Source organism: Podarcis erhardii (assembly GCF_964252035.2).
Source record: "Podarcis erhardii genome assembly, chromosome: 6".
NCBI lineage: Eukaryota > Metazoa > Chordata > Lepidosauria > Squamata > Lacertidae > Podarcis > Podarcis erhardii.
Genome location: NC_138510.1, coordinates 62,455,481 through 62,482,247, shown reverse-complemented (window position 1 = coordinate 62,482,247; position 26,767 = coordinate 62,455,481). Strand labels below are relative to the sequence as shown.

General features: G+C 39.3%; 2 protein-coding genes across 2 annotated transcripts in view; one reads left to right on the top strand and one right to left on the bottom strand.

The window, feature by feature from the left end:
- The window catches only part of ITGB3BP (integrin subunit beta 3 binding protein), a gene marked incomplete at its 5' end in the record, with an annotated part of 40,206 nt that extends 31,252 nt beyond the window's left edge, over positions 1 to 8,954 (top strand). Inside the window, 2 exon segments of the mRNA XM_081867272.1 lie at positions 1,582 to 1,635; positions 5,199 to 8,954. Of these exon segments, the coding sequence (XP_081723398.1) occupies positions 1,582 to 1,635; positions 5,199 to 5,261 (117 nt within the window). The 3' untranslated portion in view covers positions 5,262 to 8,954.
- A 1,278-nt stretch (positions 8,955 to 10,232) lies between these two features.
- Positions 10,233 to 26,767, bottom strand: part of ALG6 (ALG6 alpha-1,3-glucosyltransferase) — a 35,704-nt gene continuing 19,169 nt past the window's right edge. The window contains exons 5-14 of the mRNA XM_081867288.1: positions 23,541 to 23,623; positions 22,158 to 22,222; positions 20,941 to 21,126; positions 20,286 to 20,421; positions 18,486 to 18,571; positions 17,753 to 17,837; positions 13,682 to 13,752; positions 11,740 to 11,808; positions 11,414 to 11,612; positions 10,233 to 10,792 (exon numbers count right to left, since the gene is read on the bottom strand). Coding sequence (XP_081723414.1) covers positions 10,595 to 10,792; positions 11,414 to 11,612; positions 11,740 to 11,808; positions 13,682 to 13,752; positions 17,753 to 17,837; positions 18,486 to 18,571; positions 20,286 to 20,421; positions 20,941 to 21,126; positions 22,158 to 22,222; positions 23,541 to 23,623 — 1,178 coding nt within the window. The 3' untranslated portion in view covers positions 10,233 to 10,594. The remainder of the gene's footprint in view (positions 10,793 to 11,413; positions 11,613 to 11,739; positions 11,809 to 13,681; positions 13,753 to 17,752; positions 17,838 to 18,485; positions 18,572 to 20,285; positions 20,422 to 20,940; positions 21,127 to 22,157; positions 22,223 to 23,540; positions 23,624 to 26,767) is intronic.

Here is a 26,767-nt window from a genome sequence, read left to right as displayed (position 1 = left end):
ATCCATAGCATGGCCAGGGTCCCAGGCTGAATCCCTGGCATCTGCAGCTGGAGCTGGGAAAGAGTCCTGGCTGCTGGACAGTATTTACAACACTTACTTAGATGGACCAACGGTCTAACTTGGTATAAGGAGCTTCCTATGTAACCCCAAATCCCCACTGACCATTGAACACTCTGTAAGACCCTGGGAAAGCCAGTATCTTGACTAACTTGTTGCATTGTTGGAGAAAGGGCAAAATGGAATGGTAAGCAGCCCACTGTGGGGCCTGATATTGTTACAATAAACACAGGACAAGACATAGACAAGACTGGACCTTTGGTGGTGAGTCTCAGATCTCCTGCTTGTTCCTACACACACACACACACACACACACACACACTATATATATATATATATAAAATATCACTGACTTTGCAGTGGGCACATCCCATAAGCAAAGTAGTGTTCCCCAGTACTACCATCTTCATTCTCCAGGGATGTTGTTGCTTAGTTGTGTCTTCGTGACCCCATGGACCGGAGCATGCCAGGCACTCCTGTCTTCCACTGCCTCCCGCAGTTTGGTCAAACTCATGTTAGTAGCTTCGAGAACACAGTCAAACTATCTCATCCTCTGTTGTCCCCTTCTCCTTGTGCCCTCAATCTTTCCCAACATCAGGGTCTTTTCCAGGGACTCCTCTCTTCTCATGAGGTGGCCAAAGTATTGGAGCCTCAGCTTCACGATCTGTCCTTCCAGTGAGCACTCAGGGCTGATTTCCTTAAGAGTGGATAGGTTTGATCTTCTTGCAGTCCATGGGACTCTCAAGAGTCTCCTCCAGTACCATAATTCAAAAGCATCAATTCTTCAGCCTTCTTTATGGTCCAGCTCTCACTTCCATATATCACTACTAGCTTTAACTATACGGGCCTTTGTTGGCAAGGTGATGTCTCTGCTTTTTAAGATGCTGTCTAGGTTTGTCATTGCTTTTCTCCCAAGAAGCAATCTCCAGGGATACCTATACATATAAATTAGCTTGTGTCATGGGCCTCAGCCACAGGGCCGTTAAAGTAGCAAGCATCAAGTCCCCCCAATCTTATGTCCTTCAAATGCCTTGGACCTTGTAAGCTCTCATGATCTCCGATTGTGGCCTGTACTAGCTGGGGATTATAGGGGTTGTCGTCCAGAACATCTGTTGAGCACCACGTTGGGGTAAGGCTGACCTAGCAACATGCCTGACAAAAGTAGCTTCCTGATGGTCAGCACAAGAATGTGTTGGCTTGGAGTTCTTTCTTACCTCAGTTTTTAACTTGCCAAATCCTAAGAGCTTGAAGTTCTAACAACCCACTGAAACCTCTTGGGTAAGCCTCTGTTTTTGTCCCTATTGTTAAAATAGAATCTTCAACATTTGTATTAACTTGTGTTTAAAAGCAATTTGTGTTCCACAAGATGAATGCATCCCAATGAAAACAGTGGGCCCAACTACATGTTAGATTGTGTCCAGTGACTATGTTAGATTTTTCATTTTCTATACTGTAATTATAAACTGCAATATATAATTGTATTGGTTTTCTTGTTATGTGGAAAAAATGTTCTTTGTTTTACAGACCATCTCCAACCTGCCAACAGCTTTGAGTACCTTAAGTCCCTCATCAACTGAGGTGAGCAGATCTTCATGTTTAAGAGACAGGATTGAAGTCTGTAATTGAAAGTACAGTTAAAATATATGTGTTTATTGGAAGCTTTTTGAGGAATGGTAGATTTGTGGGACTTAATTTCTAGCACCCCTTGATTAATGGGGGGTGGAACTATTTTCACTGGTGTTCACTTAATTTGAATGTAAATGACTCTGAGAGTTAATTATTAATATTTTCTCTACAAACTGATGATTCTTTAATTCCCAAAATGTGTATTAATCAATATGCTGGGCTAGTTCAGACATAATGTCTTTCAAAAGGCATTACTTAGCACACATGTGTAAGTTTATATGTCAGAATGTTTTCCAAAACAGTTTTTTGTTTGTGTTTTCATTCATCCAAAGAAATATTTGCTGGGATGATACCACATGAAATGCGTTCTACTTTTGGCACGACATCAAAGCAAACTTAGCAAGTATTTGAACCATTTTTGTTTCTTGCTAGCTCAGGAAATTCTAGTTTACTTGAGAGCTCATGAGATGTAATTTTACAATTGCTCAAAATAGGATGACTTCCAACTTGGACGAGGTTCCCTTGCACAAAGGCAAAATTTACTCTGAAGCTCTACTAAAATCATGTTGTTTTAATTGCCATTTTTCTCCAGGAATATGTGTGCTGAATCACGAGATGAGACAAGTTTCTCACTTTCGAGTACTGGCATTTCCAAAGCCCAGCTCATCTTAAAACATGCAGTTATGTGCAGTGGGACATCAACACCACGCCCTCCTCCAAGGGCCACCCCACATTCATAAGCTGCATGTGACAAAATGGTGTTTAATGCACCATTTAAATTGAGTAGGTCTGATTTGTGTGATCTACTCTTTCCCCAACTATTTCAGCAGGAAAAACTATTGCATCAGCTGGGTCTGCATATACTGAACTTTCCTCCTGTAGACCTTTTCATTCCAGCATTGTATGCAACATGTGGCCCAGAGGATGGGTTGTGTGGGGCAGCAAGATCCTGTTCCTCGACTTAAAGTAGGCAAGGAATGTGTGGTTAGGACACAAGTCCCCAGACAAACAAAATTAAATTATCTTGCTGCACAGAGCTATTCCATAGCATAATTTTTAGAAGAATGCCATCCTTTCTGAAACATAATGAAGATATTCCAGGTCTTGCCTTGCAGGCAAACATTAAGTTCATTGAGCCTGTCCAATATGTCAGCCAAGAACCCTAATCAAAGCTAGAAAATGTTTGTCAAGGAAATGACAAGCCCATCAAAATGTATGGCTCTTGTTTCTGAGTTTACAGACTCCTACAGATTGTCACTTTTTATAAAATCTCCAGTTTTGCACACATGTGTTAAGATCTACATTAGCTGCATTTAAATTTGTTTTTTGTAGCTAGTACCTGGTCCTTCACCCATTCCACATGGCCAGTGTTGTGTCTGATAGGATGCCATCTCTTCCAAACACCTTCATTATATTATTAGCTGAATGAGAAGTTTTGAAAAAAGAATTGTTAGCAGTTCTTAATGTCAGTCAGTGATAAAATAAGGACTCCTGCTCAATCTCAGGTGACCCAATCTCAGTATAGCAAACATAAGCCATCCCTTGTGCATTCCGGGTGCTGTTTGCATTGTTATACACACACAGTGCAAAAAAGGGACTTGGGTTCTGAGCATCAACTGCTATATTGGCAGTACTGCAGCAAATTCTGGTATTGGACAGTAAATACTTAGCTGTATGGTATACTACAGATGCTGCTATTTTTATTGCTGCAAAGCACCACAATTTTTTTGCTGAGGGAACAGACATGGCTGCTTTGTTCTTGCCACAGTACAAAAGACACCATCATGCCTCAAATAATCTAGAAGATGGAAATAAACTCCACTGAAGTTAGTGAGGCTTACTTCTGAATATGCGTGCAATGAATTGTGCTGTTACAGAACTCCCTTTAAAAAAAAAGAAGTTGATTGCAGGATATCTTTTACCAAATGGCATTTTAATTAATGATTGCTCAATTATTTTAATCAATTGTTTCATGCTATCATGATAGGATGGCAATTTTGCCTATAGACAAAGATGTGGCTGTTCTTTTGAAATCAGAATATGAATCCTCACCTCTTGCCAAACAGGCAGCTCTTTTGTTGCCCTTCCAGCTTTCTCCCACTCAGATTCCTCTTTCTGGCCTTCTCCTCTACCCCCTTATTCCTGTTTCCCACCTTCTCTAAGTTCTAACCCTCATTTCCTAAACTGCTGCTAACCTTGGCCAACTAACCATTTATATCAACTTGGGTCTCCAGCTGTTTTTTGACTACAACTCCCATCATCCCTAGCTAGCAGGACCAGTGGTCAGGGATAATGGGAATTTTAGTCAAAAAACAGCTGGAGACCCAAGTTCTGGAAGCCCTGATCTAGAGTCCTCTCTCCAAAGCCATCTCCTACACCCACCAGTCTTCTTGGTTCATAATTTCAAAAGTACAGTGAGCCTTGAGAGAGTAGAGTGTCTTTCTGCAAGATACAGCGAGCAGAAGAACCCAGCTGTTGAAAGATCTATCAGTTTAGAATCACATCCCTCTGATTGGACCTATGACATGTACCTCCAGGTGAATGGAGGTGACTTGCAGAAAGATCCAGGAGTTGCCACTCCTGCAACACTGCTTAGGTGACCGTGCAGGTTTGCAGTAGCAGCCATGCTCCTCCAAGGGAAACGTTGGCGCTATGGCAGGCGGCAAGAATGTGAAAAGCAGTGCATTAAATAATACGGTTTCTTGCCTGTTTCCATGGCATAAAATGCACCAAGGAGACTCCAAACATAGCGAGCACAGCAATAGACTCTCTAGCATCTGTCACAAGCATCTAAAAGTAACTTGTGCTTATGTGTAGCATTTCCCCTCCCCACCCGCCTCCTGAGGTGCTACATGCACATTGAGGGCATGCACAATCTCCTTTCGATGCTTGCTAATGGACACCACTTTGTAGGATGCTCATGCCAGGAAAGCAAGCTGAAGTCTTAAGACTTGGTCGATGGAAGCCAAAATTGTAGCCAACACAGCTGGCATAATGAGTTGATGAACTGCCAGTTACACAAAAGGCAAAGCTCTTGCATGTCTCTTAATTAGAAAAATCACCTCCCGTTATTCCAGAGCAGCTATGAAAGAAACAGGAGTTTGCTGAAAGGTAGTCACAAAACAGAGAACATATTCAAACCCAAGGATGCTATGTAATATCTCTAAGTTTATACTTCTTTATTCTAATCCTTTATATCCCTCCTTTCAGGAAACAAATCCTTTGTAGGTTGAAGCTTTCTAAACTCGCTCTTGGTAATAGCAACCAGAATCAATGTATTTGGGGTTTTTCATTAAATATGTACCTTGAAATATTAAGCTGACACATGAAGTTGCCCCATGTTAAATTGTGAACTAAAATAATACCAGGATGCTTTCAAGGAAGTGGGGTATTTTGTTTTCTAGGTGTTCTGTATATACACAGGAAAGCTAGAGCTAAACCACAAATAGTGTGTTCAAAGGGCAACATGAGTGCCAAAATTGTCATTTATTTTAATCATTTTTTAACCTACACAGGCCATATCTGAAGAATATATTCTGCTTGGCTGCAAGATTCTACAACTGCCTGATCCTACTTAAAAGGTTGAAAAGAAACGCCTGTAAATCTATCTCCCCAGCAAATACCAGCTAAGGATTGCTCAGTGCACTAGGCAGGTGCACATCTAGATACAGTTTCTTGCGTCTAATTTAAACTTTACAATCTGCACAACCAGATAATCTCAATGTAAATAATACACTTCTCCATAGCTCTTTTATGCAAATGGGTAATGGCACAAGCTGAATTTCTGCACCAGGCCCCTATGCTTGCCCCACCTTGGTAAAATGCCTCTGTGAGCTTTCCCCTCATGTTTTGGGAAGAAGAGCTGTGCTTAAGGATGGACACTATTTCCCAGGCCTTCAAACAAACTGTAAATTTCACAGTAATGATATGCTCCATGCTTTCTCTGAAGGAGTGCCAGTTTGACCACAAACAATGAAGACTGCTTGCCAACATGCGGGGCATTGTTTATGCAACTTATCAGCACACCCAAAAGGAAGCAATTTTCCATCTATCTTTGGCTCGCTACCATCGTTTTGCTAGCAAAACCTTATGTGCCTCACATGCAACATTTGCAATGCCTTTTTAGTTACTTTGGTTTACAAAAGCACCACATAACTTTAGTTTTGCACTGCTAGCAAAGCTATCAGTATGTTCTTCTGCTTTGTGGTGCCTGAATTTATGCTGCAAAATCATTAAAAAGCAACACCATAGAGATTAATGTTTCTTTGCAATAGTACCTGCAGGGACAGGAATCAGTAAAACCTATCCTAGCATGTACTGAGATCCACAAATGATAACACGTTTCAGTCAAAATAAATGGTAACTATGCTGGAATGTTTAGAGGGCCAAGTACATCTTTAATAACTTTTTAACATAAAGATTATTTTTAATGGAAATTTAGGTGGTGGTGAAGCTGAGGCATGTACCTTCTCAGATGACTGACACTGAAATGCCAGCTTCACCATTTTGAGTGTAAGCAAAGAGTGGAGCCTTAAGAATGTGCTCGCTCATCTCTTCTGTATATATACCCTTTATGATGGTTTGAAGACACTACATAGGGAGGTTTTCCTTCTTGCTTTGCACTGGGTCCCCTTCTGATCCCCCAAAAGTTAGAAGGCTCTATACAACAGGTTTGGGAGCTGCAGAAGGGGTGGGAGACAAACAGGTAGAAATTGTGGAGCCCTTGCTCCCAGTGTGGAATGTAAGTGCCTTCTGCCCCTGCAAGCAGCTTTTTGCAACCAAGCAGACGGTAATAAGTTGTTCGCCATGTACCAATTTCAAAACTGAAGTTGTCAACTATAATTGGGTCACAGTTCTTTTTATAGAATAAAACTTTTGAAGGATAATTTGGTGTTGACAAATTGTTTTTAAAAAGTGATTTGCTTAGACATTTCAGTGTAGAGTACAGGTTTCAGTTCAAGGTATTTCACTGCTATCAGTGCTAGTTACTTCAAATATATGCATATGCTTTTAAGTAGGAAAAGGTTGAGGGACTTTTTCTTCTCAAGATGCAATTGCTAGTCAGTTTCACTTACACAGTTTGAGGGACTTTATTGGGGCAACATCATTGCTGCCTCTTCATTTGTTTGCGGCATCATAACTCTGCATCAAGCATGTTTACTTACAAGTAAGTTTTACTGATTTCCTTGGGACTTGCTCCCTTGTAGGCTTCTTCAGAATTGCAGCCTAAGGCTATTAAAGTACTGCTTCTCAGCCACTTGTACTAAGCTTTTTCTCTTTTCAGAAACAGCTGGGTCTGTTAAGAACCATTTCCTAGTTCTACATAAGGTAGATCAGATAACTCGCACTTTATCACCCTTGAAGGCCATCTGAAGGACAAAGAAAAGAGATACACATAAAACTAATGTTTTTCTATGCTGGGGAATACTTGCTCCGGGCTTCTGATGACTACAAGCAGAAGAAATGGCTAATGGAAATGTGAGATCAGTGCTCTGTCAGCAAGAGCGACTGTTTCACACTCTCCTTCCCTGAGTGATTTTTGCAGTGCTTAAACATCTTAGAAATATTTTACCAAACTGTATTTGGGATGCGGGTAGTGCTGTGGTCTAAACCACTGAGCCTAGGGCTTGCCAGTCAGAAGGTCGGTGGTTCGAATCCCCGTGACAGGGTGAGCTCCCGTTGCTCAGTCCCTGCTCCTGCCAACCTAGCAGTTCGAAAGCACGTCAAAGTGCAAGTAGATAAATAGGTACCGCTCCGGCGGGAAGGTAAACGGCGTTTTCGTGCGCTGCTCTGTTTTCGCCAGAAGCTGCTTAGTCATGCTGGCCACATGACCCGGAAAAACTGTCTGCGGGCAAATGTCAGCTCCCTCGGCCAGTAAAGCGAGATGAACACCGCACCAGAGTCGTTCACGACTGGACTTAACTGTCAGGGGTCCTTTACTTTACCTTTTTAACAAATTAATGAAGTAAATGAAAACCCACACAATCCTCATTTTGGAGCAGTTCAGTTGCTGATAGCACTCTGATAGCACTCTAGAGACTGAATATGCCCGCTTTTTCCCATCTGCGGCTCTAGACCCGAGGGAGGTGAGGCTGGCACTAGGCCCACGTTGCTCCATACTTTGAATTGGCTCTCCAGTGGTTGCGGTACCTATGCCTCTTGGGAGGAATAACTGCTATGAGAAAGGAGTAAAGTTAAGCTTGGTAGTATTTAATAAGGGAAATGTGGAAGTGATCCATAGATAAGATAGCCCTTTCATATGTGGAGGCTAGGAGGCTTAGTTTGGTCAGAACTGAGTATACACATGCAGAGTTAATGTTACATGCATTACTTCTGGTAAATCAGTATCAGGGCCATAAAAATTGTGTCCTGGGTTTTTTAGACTCATGTATTATCTGAAACCAAAGGAGTACATTGGTTGCCAGATTGGGGGGGGGATCAGCTCTACCACCACACTAATAGCTTTAAGAATGGGGTAGAAACAGACTATTGTTAATGTCATCATTCAATAAAACATTGGGTTGGAACCAGACAACAGTTTGGAAAATTGAGATTTCCTACCTGGTCCATGAAACATCACCCAGCAATTCCCCTTACATAGCCCTGAGAATCCTAGAGGATAGCATGGGAACTGTTGCGATGAAGTGGGGAGGTTCTGCCAACTATCCCGACACACCAGTTCCTGCTGGTGCAAGGCATCTCTGAATCCAACTCCCTGCTTAGGATTTAACTTTCATTGCTATGTGTGACTAGGCTGCACATTCAGCACATGCTATCCTCTTCAGTTCACAATAAATATATCCAAATTGCATAGGAACGCTGGGCCTCCACTCCAGGGGAAATTGCACACACCAGTGGGTTTCTTTGCACACATATCTGAGCAACAAGCCATCCAACAGATGGTCAACAGTGAAGGAAGTTTGGCTGGATTTGGGGCACACCCAAAAGAGAGGCAATTGCACCATCCAGCCTGACAGAGCCAACCATCTGTTTGGTATAATCTTTGATCCAATATTGGGAACCTGGAGTGCTTGATATAGACTGACAGGAACTAAACAAACATTTTATGCATGCAGTTACTTTCAGCACACTGGACCTTTGACGGATTGATATACAAAACTTTAAAGGATACAGTTTGAAAGTGTATACAGGTTTGTATACTTGAGACTTAGAAGGCTCACTTGGTGTAGGAAAAATACAAGTTTCATTGGTGTGAGATATCATTCCCTTTAATACAATAAATTATGTATTACTGCTCTGTGGCAACTTTACTTTTAATAATCTTCACATTCCAGCACAATGTTTTAATTTCAAGTCCCCATGATTGAACCTATGCTCTCAGCTTCTGTTCATTTTCATAGAGCATAGCAGGGCCATTAGAAAAATAAAGGGGAAGGACATCATTAGCATTTGTTTGCATAATAGATTGTAACTGTGCATGCAGAATTTTGGCTTCCTGGCACAAGATACTAGGCAGCTTGAGCTTTGTAAAGAGCTACATTCAGATTATGTTGCATTTTGTATGGCAGCAAACCAAACCATGTACTTTCAAACTGAAAATCTGTATCAGAAATATGTAGTACCACTTTATCCCATTTTGAGGGCTTTGTCTTATTGCTGTACATGTTTTCAGAACAGCAGAAAGGAATAAATTTGGGTGGAGCTGACATGCAATAGAAGCATGTGATGACAAGTGTATAGTGTCTTGTTGAATAAGGTGCTAAAATATGGCAACAAATCAAATTAAATCAGAGGCTAGTTGAATTTTGTATTTAAAATGAATACTCAAAGTCAATGTGTATTGAATGTAAGACTTTGGCTAGGAACAAAGAACTAATTGTTCATGTCCATGATAAATATGTGTCAAATACAGCAGAAATGTCAAGTCTTCATAAGTGGCTGCTAGAAATTGGTCTAATTCTTTATACGCCATGTATACTTTTGTCAGTGCAGGCAGATGGCATGGAAACAACCATCAAGCACCAAAGAATTCCAAATGGATTTGAATTTGTGCAATAACTTCATTTTTAAAAACCCAACAATATTTGAATTGCAGGCTATTAAATATCAAGACTATTACAAGAGAGTGCTACAGAAAAAGGACTTCACACAATTTGAGTTCTTAGAGATCTGCTGCATTAGAATTATAGAATTAGAATCCATATAGACTAAAAATGCTATTTTGGTTATAAAATTTGCATATTGCTGGGAGGTTTGCATGTTGATGTACATTAAAAATAATGTTGGCCACAACAGCGCCTTGGAACTCTTGTTATGGACTTTTAGCTAGTATAAAGGTTAATACTGAAATAAGACTGTCATGGAAGCATGAACCATGACACTGAGTCATGAATATTAGTTCGGTGGCCTTGATGATTTTAAGCATATCATAGAGAATAGTGAAATATTGTACAAGGCAGCTTAATGTATGTAATCAAATAGGCTAGAAGAGACAGCATTTAGTAGCAACAGACAAGATACGCCATAAAATATGGTTCTGCATCCCCAACACATTTCATTTGAAGTGCATTAAACTGAAACTCATACTATTAAATTAATTTGGAATTTTTATTCAAAATAAGCCAGTAAAGGTGGCCAAAATATTACTTAATTGTTTTCAAGGTACCAGTAGCTTTCCATCTTCAACAAATAATCAAGTATGATGTTTCCCTTTTATTGCATACAGAGGACAAAGAGTCCATTTCAAACCTCTCTTAATAATGGCTATTCACATTCCTGAAACAGCACAAATTGACATGTAAACATTTTTGTGTGGCTTTCCCCAGCAAATACATAAAATAAGAAAGCAATTTATACCTCACATTACATATGATTTAAGACATAGTTCTATGAAAATATTAAAAGGTTTCCCCTCGCTTTAGTCATTAGTTTTGTGGGTTGGCACTTTGACCTAATTGGTTTTTTTCTGATTTCGGCTATCTCTTGATTCCCATATTGCAATGACATTAAAATATAGCAAGAAGAATAGAAAGTGCAAGCAGGATACAGCAGAGACAGCTAGAGGAAATAAATCTGGTAGCCTTTGTGGAGGATCCAATGTAGCACTCATTAAAGTCAGGATGCCCATCAGAGTTATTGAGACAAGGAACTGAAAGGAGAGAGAAAAGGTACACTGGTTATCACTGATTTACAATGTCCAATAAGTCGTTTCATTGCTTAGGTGCTCTGTTTTCATCATCCTTATGGAAGATATTTCAGAAAATACAATGTGTCTCTAACATGACATCTTATGTACCAATTGCCAGGGTTGATGCAAACATGGTCATGTCGTCCATATTAGGATGCTGAACCTAACCATAGTTTAGTGTGAGGTGAACAAGCCCAAATGAGCTGGATCAAACTTCCTATTCACATCCTTCCCTCTTCTCTTTTCTTGATGCTTGTTTCAACGTTAACCACAGTTGGTTGGTTTGAACATAATAGCCAAACCGCAGGGTTGTTGTTTTTAAGTGCAATCCAAGGCATGCTGCAGCTTCTTCATGCCACACTAAAAGTGTCAGATGCTGCCCCAGGTAACTGCTTAAAATGTTCCAGCAATTTTCTTCACCAGCAGCATCTGCACACGGTGGGAATCATGGCAGTGGTGTGACTGGGGACCTTGGCAGCTATACAGTAGCTTATGTTTAAAACACATAAACAAAAGGAAAGCATCTCTACCCCTTAGACAAATCAGTGCACAAAAGACAAGGTTTTTGTAAGAGTTACTTACTGAACTCCTAATAACCTTTGCGAATGTTCTGAACCATGGCATGGATCGTCTAATGGAAGTGGGGGAAAGCTTTAGCTGCATATCGTCTTCAGAAGTATTTTCAAATATTGAGAAAGAAGTTGCACACACTGTGAGAAAGGCCAGTGTTGTCACAATATATGGCAGGAGCAGGCCATCCTTCAGGAGAAGGGGGAGCATGCTGTGGAGAAAGAGACAAGTTAGTTCATGCCCTATCATGGTTATTTGCCCAACAATATGTAAGGGGGTGGGGAGACCTCAAGAAACTCAAGTTAGAATTATTTAGAAATACTAATATTCAAACTCACCTGAAGGTTGAAACAAGTAGAAACCATGTAGACATAAAAGGAATTTCATGTATAACTAAGCAGACGGGTCTATGGGGAAAAGCAAATAAAACCTACATAAACATTGTCAAGGTAACATTTCAATTAGTTGATAGCGGAGCTGCTGCATCATACATTATTTTTTTTATTTTAACAAAAGTGACGCAAAACAACAGTAAGGGGCATTTATTTAGAATACAGACCACAACCACATTAATACACAATACATAACAATAATGGCCAAGCAGCCTATTAGGGCAACAGAGTAAAATAAATTGCACATGGAGATTGTTTATGCACCTTCCTTATGGGGGTAGGTGAAGTGTTAACACCACTTACTATTCTTACAATCATGTATATATAGCAACAGAAAGTAAGTGCCACCAGAACTGTAACCCAAACAAGGCCACTGAGAAACCAAGATAAAGGTATTAGCAATATTTAGTAAGGGGAGAGCTGAGTATGCACAGTAGCTACTGAATGTGGGATGTCAGGGGATGAGGCATTGGCAAAGGAACCAAAGCAAAATATAGTGAACCTAGAAAATGGAAGAAAGCTTGGATAGCTGGAATATTCAATACTGTCACCCCACAAGTCAACATTCTATTGCAAGTCCCACTCTTTGCTACTACTTGACTCATTTTTAACACAGGAAGCTGCCTTATACCAAGTCAGACCATGAGGCGCATCTTGCTTAGTAATGTCAATGCTGACGGGCTCCAGCGTTTCTGGCAGGAACCTTTTCCAGCTCTAACTGGAGAGACCAGGAATTGAACCAGGGACATACTGTGTGCAGACGTGTTCCATCATTCAGCCATATCCCTTTCCTTGTCAATAAGAGCAATTCTGACAGACCCATGCAAGCAAATACAGTGGTACCTTGGTTTACAACCATAATCTGTTCCGGAGGTCCATTTGTAAACCAAAACAGGTTGTAACCCAAGGGGCGCTTTCGCCAATGGGGCCTCAAAAAAAAAAAAAAGTTTGTAATCCCCCCCAAAATGGGTTGTAATCCAAAAAAAAGTTGCAAACCAGGACACGCACTTCCGGCTTTGAAGTGTTTGTAATCCAAAATATATGCAAACCAAGAAGTATGCAAACCAAGGTACCACTGTATCTGAAAGTAGTTAACTGAAGGGCTTGATAATGAAGATAATGAAAGACATACTGATAACATTTCAGTTTCAAAACAAGCCAGCTTTAAAATCATGGTTTCTGAAGCTGGCTGGTTTAACTACAGTTTGCCGGTCTGGATAAAACGAGACAATTTCCAAAGAAGCTGGAAAGTAAATACTAGAAACATCCTTCCAGCTCTGCAGGAGGAAAGGAGTAGCATGCAAGCCTGAGTCTTCCTCCGATTCATTTCAGCTGAAGCATGTAGCACTACACCATGGTTTAACATTCTGGGCAAACAGACCTACAGATGCAAAAACTGCTCTTCGGTCCCAAGTAGATCCCAAAATATCAGATTTGACATTACTGTGATATAGGAACGTGGCTCTATGGTTCCTGCTGAGCATGTGACTTCATGTTCAGCATCTTGTGACCTTGGCAAAAGCCATCTCTGAAGCATGTAGATCAGTTTTAAAGCTGTCACCTTTTCCACCTCCCCACACTTTAAAAATAAAAGAGGATGGAAGACAACAATGCATTCTAAAACATTTAGCTTTTCAAAAATAAGACATAGAAGGCACCTCCTTTGGCCAGGTATACTAAATACCCTTTCATGCATCCTGGGCAAAGGGAATGATGTTATTTGGTTGAACCAATTCTCTTGCGCTTCTGCACATTCAAGATTTACCCGTGCTGGAGCCCTATTCTAGATCAGATCCCATGATCCACTTCATCAGATGTGTTGTTTATTGACTTCCCATTTCAACAGATAATGATGCATTATATTTTTAAAGCAGAAAATACAACTTACATTGAAACTAGAAGAATAGATTTTTCATGCACTTGGAATGAGAACAGGAAGAAGGATAATGCACAACTAACCTGTTAAAAACAAAGTTAACAAGTGTTAACACAGAGGCAACAAGTACTGTTTATATTTCCATCGACAGGAACGTGTAGAGGATGCTTTTGCTATTCAGGAACAGCTTACATGTATCCATAGAAGCAGGCTTTCCCAACATGGTGTTCTAGATGTTTGGACTACAATTTCCATTGCCAATGGTGAGGGTTGATGGGAGATGTAGCCCAACAATATCTGGAGATCACCAGGTCGCAGGATTCTGCTTGAAATGTCACTGTGCTTAAGACCACTTTTCCTTATTTTCAAGTACATTTAAAATGGGTATGTTACCATAACTATTTTTTTTTTTAAAATAAATCTGTTTATTAAGTTTTTACATAATACACCATACATAGAAAAAAAGAAAAAACAAGCATAAAAAAGACAAAAACCAACAACAGGACACACATAAAAAAAAACAAGCAAAAAATAATAAACAAAAAATGAAAAACAGGAATTACAACACAAAAAGATAAAAGTTACCAACACAATGACTTCCATCCAACCCGGTTTGGGTTAAAAACTCTTATAACTTTCTCGCCGGTTATAAAACCATTACTGTTATCTAAACATTGCAGGTATTAAATTCCATCCACTGTGACTTTAGTAATTCCAAAAATAACTTCAATATAACCTAAAAATTTACTCCAATCATTTTTTAATTTACTATTATTTTGATGTCTAATTCTTTGTGTCAATCTCGCTAACTCTATATAATTAAACAATTTCATCTGCCATTCTTTAATTGTGGGGGTATTAGGCGTTTTCCAGTTTTGTGCCAAAAGAATCCTGGCCGCCGCCGTGGCGTACTGAAAAAAAGTTTCATCCTCTCTTTTAATCTCTTCTCCTACCATTCCTAAGAGGAACGCCTCTGGTATTTTAAGAAAGTTGTACTTTAATATTTTCTTTAATTCATCATAAATTTGGTCCCAGAATCTCTTCACCACCTCACAGGTCCACCACATGTGAAAGAAACTTCCCACCTTATTTTTACATCTCCAGCAAGCGCCGCCTCCGGTTTTGTACATCTTCCCCAGTCTTGCCGGGGTGATGTACCAACGATACATCATTTTTTCTAAATTTTCTCGGAGGGTAGCACATGCCGTAAACTTCATACCCCTCTTCCATAATTTCTGCCACTTCTCCTGTTCCAAATCATGTCCCAAATCTCTGGCCCATTTAACCATGACCCCCTTGACTTCTTCGTCCTTAGTTTCCCAGGCCAACAGTTGCTTGTACATTTTAGAGAGGAGTTTGGTGTTACATTCCAAAATTTCTACCTGATATTTTGACTTTTTTTCACTCATCCCTGTTTTTCTATGCTCGAGCCACAGCGCATAAATCTGATGGTATTGTAACCAGCCATTTAACTTTTCCTTCAGCTCTTCATACGGTCTAATCTTCCAGTCTCCCTCCGATTTAACTAAAAGATCTTCATATGTCCATCTTTCCCCTTCTTGATTTGTTTTTTTTAATGTTATAATATCAATTGGAGAGAGCCACCAGGGCGTCCTACTTTCAATCACTTTTTTGTTCCTATTCCATACTTCAAGTAGTGAGCCTCTGATAATATGATTGGAGAAGCTTTTATGGGCTTTTCCTTTGTCCTGCCATAAGTAGGCATGCCAGCCAAACCTGGCATCAAAGCCTTCAAGATCCAGTAAATCTGGGTTTTTTAAAGTGGCCCAGTCCTTTATCCAGCAGAGGCAGGCAGCATCGTAATAAAGCCTTAAATCTGGGACTGCAAAGCCCCCCCTCTCTCTCTCGCGTCCGTCAGGTGTTTAAACTTAATTCTGGCCCTTTTCCCCTGCCATATGAATTTCGCCAGAACTTTCTGCCAGTTCTTAAAACATGATGTTCCTCTGATTATGGGAATGTTCTGGAATAGAAACAGTAGTTTTGGTAGAATACTCATCTTAATCGCGGCCATCCTTCCTGTCCATGATAGCTTTAACCTATTCCAAGTATCTAGGTCTCTTTTAATTTCTTTCCAGACCCTGGTATAATTATCTTCTAATAAATTTATGTTCTTTGGGGATATCCATATTCCCAGGTATTTAACTTTTTTCACTACCTTAATACCAGTCAATTGTTCCAGCTGATCCTTTACATCTTCATCCAAATTCTTCACTATGATTTTTGTTTTTTTCTTATTTAATTTGAACCCCGACAGCTTGCCAAATTCTTCTAAAGTCTTTAAAGCATTGGTATGTTACCATAACTAAGTGTATGAAATATTTTCAAGTTGCAGTATTCGAGAGAAAAGCACAGTTCCTTTTTAAAGTTATTGCAATAATTACTGTTATTTTTTATAAGTAATATTGATCTGGAAAAAAGCAAAATAAGAAGTGATCACTCATCCATACAAGGCTTTTTTCAGTGGTGGAACTTGAGGTCTCAAATTTCAGCGGCGGCCTGTGCAACACAAAAAATTATCCCCCACCCCGCCTTCCATTCTACATTATTGTAGAATGTGACACACACAGGACACTGTGCCCTGTGTTGCTGGACCAGTCACACTTGCTTAAATCCACCTCTGCTTTTTTGCGTAATGTTGTATTTTGAATAAAAAATATAGAACAAAAAATTAAAGGCATTTCCCTTCCCTTCAGCAATTTGAAGAATACCACTTACGTATTGCTGGAGGACTGCTATAATCGTGTTTTGTTTAAACTGTTTTAAGTAATTTTTAAGAAATACAAAGTAGCGCAATGGAGTAACTTTACTGATCCTTTTAAAAGTACTGTGTGACTATTTAGGCAAAACTTCAGCATGCAATGACAGATAAACTTCAAAATTTAAGTAACGGAGACAAGGGTGGCTGTTTATCAGAGATTATTAACATAAGGCATAGGTCAAAAAAGAACCTTGAGCATCGCAATACAGTGGCTATTCTCCAAGCCCGAAATATTAGTCATCTGATTTATGAGTCTTTTGGGGCAATTTGGACCAACAGGCCTACTAATGGGATTGCAGTTGTTTAGGCTACCACATAGTTGTTTAATTAATGAGGCTTCCTCATTCCCAGGAGGTGGAGCTGGTTCTCCTTAATCTAGATTAATATGTAATGATCCATGTGACATGAATAGATGAACTCCACTGCCCAAATAACTTTTAAGTGTACTACCTTGCACAAGTAGCATGACTGATCATGTATCATCCATCAGGTCTGATCTAGTTGAGATTCCTGCATTGCACGGGGTTGGACTAGATGCTCCTTGGAACCTTTTCCAACCCTACAATTCTATAATTATATCTATGGTGAGAGGTTAGGAGTTGTGGTTCCAAGTTGGTCAGGAAATACCTAGCTACTTTAGGTGAGCTAGAAGTCTTTAGAACCAGATAAATTGCATCATAAGCTTTTAAACAAATTTGTTCTCTGCTGTCCCAAAGGCCAGAACAAGGGTGTAATAAGCATAACTTACAGGAGGATAGACTTCAGAAGTTTCTCAACAGAACCAATTACCTTGAGAGTAGTGGGCTCCCCTCACTAGAGGAATTCATGCAGAGGCAAGACAGTCATCTGCCAGGGTGACATTGCTCCAGATTTCCTGCATAGGCCAAATGGTCTATATAGCAATTTCTGTGCATATTTTGCCACCTCATCCTAATTTCCATTCTGTGATATATTATCCTCCTATATATGATTGTGTGTGCATGCATATGTACATATGTATTTGTGGGAGGAAAGCAATAAGCCTTCTGACATATGGATGATTCCAACTTCATAATCTGTTTCTAGAGCACCATGTTTTGGTGCGCAAACAAGAATAATGAGCAGTCGGACTGGTCTGAGATACAACACCTATGGTCACTCAGAATGGCCAGGTTTGGGGTTTCTTATTGGAAGAGATCATATGGTACATATATATGTTATTCTATGAAACTGAACAGAGTGTGAATGGAGAAAGATATTTGTTTCTATTATAAAACATACAAACATTACATTAAATAAAATAAAAAAGTTCATTAAACACTTACCAAAGCATATTTAAATCCTTTGATGGAAGGCTGCAGAGTTAGTTTTATGCAACTGGGAAGTGCAGTCAGGAATGTTAAGGCAAAGCTGAACATAAAATAATGTATTAAAAATGCTATCTCAGTAACAATGGATTCACCTTCTTAAAACTATGGATCAAACCTGATTTTTTCATACCTGCACTAAAAAACAAATAAGGTTCCTGTTTTGAATTTCCTAATTTTAAACTTACAAATTAAACAAGCAGAAAACATCCACATGACACTACTGTTTAAATCAACTCTGTTTCTATGCAGATGGTTGAACCAGTGCCAGAATTTGACATTTAATGTATTTATTATTTAAAAATATGTATAACCTGTCCTTCATCAATACAGATTCAAGAATAAGGTACAGAACACAAAATGAAATAAGCACCAACCAACCAAATCATAAAACAAACAATAAATTGTAAAAGAAACCATCAAAGCAGCTAGAAAAAACAAAGCAAGTTAAATAGCAATCAACTTGCAAAACTTAAAAATGCCTGGGCAGATATAAGTCTTCAGCTGGCATTGAAATGATAACAATGTTGGCACTACTCATAACCATAAGGGGAGGGCATTCCACAGACGTGGGAACCATCATAGAGAGGGCAATATTATTACATTGTTTTAAAATACTATCTTGTGATCCTACCAACAGTGTAACATAATTCAGACTTGAAAGTTGCTTTGGACTTCTATTCTTACTTACCTTAGTTTAAGTTGAGTTTCTGCTGACAGCGCTGCCTTTACTTTGAAAAAAACACTTACGGTGCACCAAACATTGGCCACTTTATCCTGAGAAGATATTTAAAGTGTTGCATTATTTTTTGTTGATGGGCCTTATTTATACATTGAATGGCAGGGATCTTTTTGCATGGATGTATATTTGATGCCGAGATTAAATGCATCTGTGTGACCTTGGTTCAAAATAGTGGGCAATGTCATTTTGATTAAAACAAGCCTTTAATTAACAGAGAAGTACGTTACTGAGTACAAGAGCTTGTGTTAGAAAAATCTCTTATAACAATACTGTAGCATATTAAGTAAGAGAAATTTGAAACTTTTTTTTGCAAATGTGAAGCCACACTATATTTTGCCACATTCTGCTACTAGAACATATTTAGCTCTGCTTGCTAGTAGCTAGCAATGACAGAGTTAACCCTAATAAATCAAGAAGTCTAAAGACATTAGCAGTTGTGCTAGGATCACTTTCCAAATTAAATTTGTAACCACACAGCTAGCATGCTCATGAAACTCATCCCTAAACAGCTGCTTGAATCACAGCTGTGTAGACATAACAGCAAGAAAGCTACTACCAACAACTGAGACATCCCTCCTTGTTCACTTACAAGTGTACAGAACACACACTGCAAATTTGCTGAAGGTGACAAGTGCTTGGCAGCACCCACAAACATATAAGATGCCTCTTTAATAGCCAGAGAAGTTTTACAACTATCAGCACTTGCAGGCATCTCTGTAAATGGGAACCAATTCAAAGAACCTGTCACAGGCAACCCAGTATAAACTTACCGTGCACTGCTTACGTAGACAGTTTCTCAGTTTATCCAGATTAATATCCAAATCAGTCACTCCTCTGCTCAGCTCAGAAAACATTTCAGCTAACATTAGATCAAAAATCCCTGAGCTATCCTGGATAAAATCGTGTGAAGTTTCTTCATTGTAAAACATCAGTGAAACCTAGCAATGTGTATCAAAAAAATACATATCCTGCCTCCCTAAAAATACACATGTAAACGCACCAAATTACTTGACAGTTTTTTGGCTTGTGAATTTCTATATACCTCACACTTCGTGTAAAATGTCAACATACAAGTGAGCCTAAATTTTTCTACCAATGTGCCAGCACCACTACCAGGGATGTTAATGGTTTTCAGAAGTAATTCCACTGATGAGTTGTATCGCTATTTCTCACTCTCTCTTCCCCACACCCTCTCTCTGGTGCAAACCACTTAATAGAAGTCATATCTGTAATAAAATCATATACTTTATGCTCAACACCTTTAGGCCTTACTTTAGCAAAGCAAGATGGCACTTTCCAACACAGCAAATCAGGAATCTCAATGCCTTCTAAAGCATGTAACATTTTAGCATCAGTCCAATGACTATTTTAGAACAGTAAAAAAAGAGAATCCAGTATGTATTCATTTTTTTAGACCCTCTAGATAAGATTGAGCAAGGACGCTGTTAATTACTATGGAATCTGGTCAAACGGAAAAATGTACGTCTGAGCTACAGATCTGACGATGGGATAAATGTTGTCTACTCATATAATATCCTGGAAGATGCCAGCTGAGCTAGGGGTTAAACGCTGGATTAAATAACTGGCAAGAAATGACGGTCAGAGAAGCCAGATCATATTACTAGCCTTCTGGTGTATCTTCCACATGAAATCCCTAAGGGTCAAAGTGAAGGTTTCTCAAGGGAGCTAAAAATATAAAACATTTACAAGAAGCTTGTCAGGGGGCAGGGCAGGGAAGATGAGGCATACCTCGAACAAACCTCGATCAACTGGAAAGAGCCTTCTGAGCACTTGCAAAATTTGTTCAACGTCTGTACAAAACGGGAGCCAACAGAGAGCAAAAGAAACACCTACGGTAAACCCCAGTTTCATTAACAGTAACAGCCTGTAAGAAAAAAAATATTAAAATAATCCAAGCCCTGAAGAAGAAGTTCTCATGTAAAAGAAAATAGTAATGTTTGTGTGCTCTCAAACATAAAGCTGACTTAAAGTACCGTGCATAACGGCAGACATTAAATAACCTAACGTGAGATAGCTAACAGGAGAAGAGATCAGGGATAAGAAAACTGTTAAATGTTAAAAAAAGATATGCTAAACTCTTATCTTCTAAATCTGGGTGTCCATTTGTGACCTGTGCTTAACTAATGACAGGTGTTGAAGAGAAAAGATAGTCGTGTGTATTTTGATACACTATGGACACTCTTAAAACTATTTAGTATGTTATTTAATGACTTAGGAGAAAATGCTCTTCTGGGGGAGGGGGGGAGTAAAGAATTATAATGACATGAATCCCTTCTCCAAAAGCTTAATCGAGAAATGAATGACATGCACAAATTCCCAAGGCAAGCCTGCCTAAGTGCATTCCAGGACCATTTTCTGGATGTTAACTTTTAAAGATACTCACCCCTTCCCCACCAGGCCTTTTTTGAAGCACTTTCCTAAGAGATAGCCGAAGAAGGGCAATGAATGGTACAGCTCCATTTGTTTGTAGTTTAGAGCCAAGCAGAATGCTATTGAGCCCAAGAGGTCAAAATCACAAGACAGGCAAAGTACTCCCCACAAAGCAAAGCCAAGGCTCACAGAATTATATATGTTTTTAATGTTAAGGACAAAACAGATTTAAAAAGTTAAGTTATAAATGAAATACTTCAGATGGTCTCCTCTTGCCACCATAATTGATTGCCCATGCCATAATGGGAGAGATTTCAATGGGAGAGATTTAAGCAATTTGATTTGAGGTTTAATTAATCTTCCAGTTGAAATAAATGTGAATTCAAAGTGCTTACCTGTGAGGAGATTTTGCCCTGAGCTCTCAAACACCAATATGAAAGAACCTGAAGGAACGACATCATCTGTGTGTCTCTGTTCTGGCATTACCGGAAACTCAAAAGCAAACAGAGCTGGGGAGCAGTTCCTACACTTCTCAAATAACATAAAACAAGGACCCTGAAAATTTGTAGTTTGCCCATACTGGCTGCAACCATCATAATGATGTGCAGTTTTGTTACCTTTCCATAAAGATCCATGAAAAGTACATTCCTTGAGGATGCACAACAGAGCCTATGGATTGCCTCCACCAAACTGCATTTTGAGATAACGACAGGTGACATCAAATTGTTATCTTTGCTGTTTAATCTCCAATGGCTGTTTCACACATACAACTTTTATTTCTGTCAACTTGAGATAAATATGCCTATGTGAACTCACCTTCGGGTATTTATACCACGTACTTCATACTGAACAAATGTGTATCCACACATTCAGCATAAGAGAAGAAACCCAGATTCCGCAATAACTGTTGTTTTAAATGTTTAGCTGCACCATTAATACCTAACAGCACAATCCTATGCATGTTTACATTGGGAGTTAGCTGCTCTTGTGTGCAAATGGGGCTTATTCTGAGGCAAGCGTGCAGCGGGCTGTATCCTTTATCTGTATCTTTTTCACTGCTCTTATAAACATCTTGTGCAATGAACAGGAATTATTCCTCCCTGTTCACATACTTCCCCTAAACCATTACATCTCTTGTTGCTCTATAGCAAAGAGATTGGTGTTGGGTTAAGAGGATCCATTGAATTGGTAAAGTGTAAAGAGATGACATCACAGAATAGGCAAGGATACTGAAAATGTCCGTAATCAATCAGAATGAGTCCTGGATAAAGCAGTATGCAGAGAGCACTAGAAATCTGGGAAAGAAAGACAGACATTCTGCATTAAAAGAAACACAAATAAGCTAATTTTGTAATAAGTCATCATATACTAGAACAAGGGTGGGGAACCCTCAGGCTTGGGGGCCGAGTGCAGCCTCCAAGCCTCTCTATGTGGCTCTCAGGCCCCTCTCCTCAGCAGCCCTGGTCTGCATCCTCATTAAGTATTTCTGCTTTGCTGGAATGAGGCTTTGAACTGTGATGGCGCTTGCTTACTTGACTTGAGGACAGATGGAAAAGGGGTGTGTGACTTTTGCAAGGCTGGAATGTAGCCCTACTTGTAAGAATACAAAGGTAAGAGGCACATCCATTGCTCTTCTGCATTTTGCCCCTTGTCCTGCTGCCTACATGAAAAAATGTTTTCATCCCCATGCAACCTCGAAAGAGTATGTGACCGTAAACACGTTTCACTTCTCCCAGCTGAAACAATGCATAGAAGGCAACAGAGAATCCACTGCATCACTCTACAAACATATCTTGTTCTACTGGCCAAAACTGTGATTCAGCCAGCTATTCGTGGCTATTAAAAGGGCCAGTCTAAATGTTTAATGTGGGATTCAAAAGCATGAACTGAATTTACCCCCAGCACACACAAACATTTGACTGCAGTAAGATCTGTGACCTGCATTGGGCAGAGACATTGGAAGTGGGCGGGGGGCATCTAAAGTACAAGTAAGGCTAAAAAGAAAGTCTCTTCCAATGTGAGAAGGTACCTCTGAAGTAGAGGCTCTATGTGTCCTATCAACATCTGAGTGGTGTTTGGAGATGGCCTGGGAGAAGGCTTTTCCTGTGGCCATTATCAGATTGTTAACAGCCTACCCAGAGGGGCCTTGGGCATTTTTAGTGAAAAAGCAGGGCAAAAGTATATAAGTATATAAGTATATAATATAATTATATAATGAAGAAAAGCAAGTCTACAATCCTATGCGATCTTACTTGGGACTAAATTCCACTGAAGTTAATGGGACCTACTTCTGAGTAAAATATAATTTGCATTATGTTGCATACTATGTTTGTTTGTTTGTTTGTTTTTGCAATCCTTGTTTCTTAATTATACAAAAAAAAGGTCAACATTACTTGCAATACATTTTGTTTTTGCAAGGCTTTCCAGTAACTGAGGTCAATGTAACATTATTAACTATAAAACGATCTAGCAATTTGTGCTATCAATTTTATGTTAGCAGAAAATATTTTCTGATTTTGTAGGATTAAGTAGCCCCATCCTTGCTTTCCATTCTGGATGGAAAGTTTTCACTGTAAGTCCAAAAAAAAGAAAAGAAAAATAAATCATACCAACCTTCCTCTTAGCTGAAGTCTCTTTTAAATAACAACAGTACAAGATTACTGCAGGTATGTAAACTAGTATATCAGCAACAAAAACTGAAACATAGAAAATATATATATATGTATGAATCAAACTACTATTGTTTATTAGCCAACTGGGCTATTGATTATTCTGCTTCAAATATTGTCTCCTAACTGTGACAATGCTATTATTCTTGGCTTTCCCCCAGAACCATTTCCCCATCACCTGCATCTGACATATATTTGAATTATTTAAAATATCAAAAGCAGCCAAGATTAACTCTTATGTGCTATGGACACAATAATTCACTACACACATACAGTTGAACCAGATGTAAGTCTGCACATACACTCAAAACTGATTTAGGGATAATATCCTTTTCCAAAATTCTATGGCCACAAGAAAATACAGGAATCATGCTGTGGTTGACAGATCCTCAACCTGAGAGAGTGTCCAGTCTACACCTTTAAATCAGGGGTGAAGAATGCCAGGTCTGGGACTGAATGTGGCCCTTCAGACATCCTTATATGGCCCTCGGAACTCTCCCCAGGCCACACCTCTCACTGTCTCTTCGTGCCCCAAGTGCTTTTGTCTGGCTGGAATGTGTCCCTGAATTCTATTGCTTGTCTAGATAGAAGACAGAGAAAAGTGAGAGACAGAAGAAACTAGGCTACTGCACAAAGGTAAAATTTATCTTCATAACTTTCCCACTTTTGCCCTGCCCACGTCTGGCCCCTGAAACCTAAATGCAGCTGAAAAAAGATCCCCATCTCTGCTTTTTTAAATGCTTTAAGATGCTGAACAAGGACACAGTCAATATGTCTCTCACTTTGGTCTTCTTTTTCCACTCCTTTCCCCCCGCCTGCAGGATGGTAAAACTGGACTCCTTGTGCGGTAGGCAGGGGGAAAAGGTATGTAAAGGAATCAATGGGGAAAACAACATAGAAGCTGTATCATCTCTTAGTGCTAGAGCTTCTAAGTGTAGAAACACCATCTCCAAGCGAGCCCCCGGCAAGCCTCATTTTCATACAGTAATGATATGTGCTTCAAGGAGCTACCTTAAAGCAGTTAATTTTTTTTTTTGGAGTCATGTCTTGTATATAAGGCATGAGCAGTTTCTGGGATTACTATTTTAAACATAAGTCATAATACTGTCAATATGGTAATATCAGAAACCAGCTAGCCTCAAGGCTAGGAAAACTCTACAAAATTTGATCCAGTGGCATCATAGGGCTGCTACTCATAGCTGATAATGAGTTCTCATAAAACCAAGTGCTTCCTTCAGAAATGCTACCAAAGACCTGCAAGAAGATCAGCCCAATGCCACTCTTTTCATTGAAATCTGCTTAAAGTTTTTATGACATGTTTAAAATAGTAATCCCAGAAGCTGTTCAAGCCATATATACATGAGTTCAAAGAATGAACTACTTGCAGGGCAGTTCCTCGTAGCAGTTCTGAAATCAAAATGGATTGCTTTCTTTCTTTTTCTGACTCACTTCATTCAGTTACATTCAAAGAATGCCAGTAACTTCCCTAAATGTTTAAAATTAAGCATTTATAATTAAAATGTCCTTGACAGAGTTAAAGCTGAACCCTTCAATCCTGCACACAGGCCACTTCAATTCCACTGAAGTCAATGAGATTAAAGATAACTTAACTCTACATAAGGACTGTAGCCCATGTGCTCAGAACCGTGTAAGACTAGAACCCCAAATTCCTCCAAGATGACAGAATATAACCTTGACATTTCTTTTAAGATGTAGAACTGAAATGATACCTTTATTTGCACCCAGAACTCTTCTTTAGATTACAGGATTTCAAAGCAAAAAATTTAGGAAATAAACACACAAACACACCAGCCACCTGGAAAATGATGCTGGGGTGGTATAAACCCAGAGGTTTGGAGAGCTCTTCACAACATGGGCATTTTTGAACAGACTACTGTTAACTACTTCAAGCCAACTGGAATTGTCAGTAGTGGCACCCGCCCTGTGGAAAGCCCTCCCATCAGATATCCTATTTTTTTTTTTTTTTATAAATATTTATTAAAGTTTTTAAATATAAATGCACAAATAATAAACAGTCTTACTTCTATCACAAACATAATTTCATCACTTCTTTGGGCTCCCTCACGTCTCCCGCTCCCATTTACATCGTTAAAAGTTTTTTCCAAACAAATTATCAACTTGTTTACAATCTCATGTCCACTCATTCAAATATAATCTAGCACTTCTTCCAAAAAATTTTATATTTTCTTTAGTCTCACTTATCATCAAATTTCAAATCTAATTTAGTGGTGGCCAGTTTTTTATAATCTAGCATCCTTCTTAGCATTCAACCAAATTACAATGTTTTTGTAAATACTTCTTGAATTTCTCCCAGTCTTCCTCCATCTTCTCTTCTCCCAGGTCGCGGATTCTGCCAGTCATCTCGGCCAGTTGCATATAGTCCATCAGTTGCATCTGCCACTCTTCCAGTGTGGGTAGATCTTGAGTTTTCCAGTTTTTTGCGATGAGTATCCTTGCTGCCGTTGTTGCATACATGAAGAATGTTCGGTCCTTCTTTAACACCTTCTGGCCGACAATACCCAGAAGGAAGGCCTCTGGTTTCTTAGTAAAGGTATACTTAAATACCTTTTTCAGCTCATTATATATCATTTCCCAGAAGACCTTCACCTTAGGGCATGTCCACCAGAGGTGAAAGAATGTTCCTTCGTTTTCTTTACATTTCCAACATTTATTATCAGACGAATGGTATATTTTGGCAAGTTTAACTGGGGTCATGTACCATCTATATATCATTTTCATTACATTTTCCTTCAGAGCATTGCATGCGGTGAAGTTCAGCCCAGTGGTCCACAACCTTTCCCAGTCCTCAAACATAATGTTATGCCCAATGTCCTGTGCCCATTTTATCATAGCCGATTTAACCATTTCGTCTTGTGTATTCCATTTTAACAGCAAGTTATACATTCTAGATAATACCTTAGTCTTTGGTTCTAACAATTCAGTTTCTAACTTCGATTTCTCCACCTGGAACCCTAACTTTTTATCATTTTTAAAAACTTCTTTAATCTGAGCATAGTGTAACCAGTCTCGCACCTTATCCTTCATTTTCTCTAAACTCTGCAATTTCCAATTGTCTCCATCTTTTTCTAATATTTCCCAATATTTTGGCCATTTAGCCTCCATATTGGGTCTTTTTAGGGCCTTAGCCTC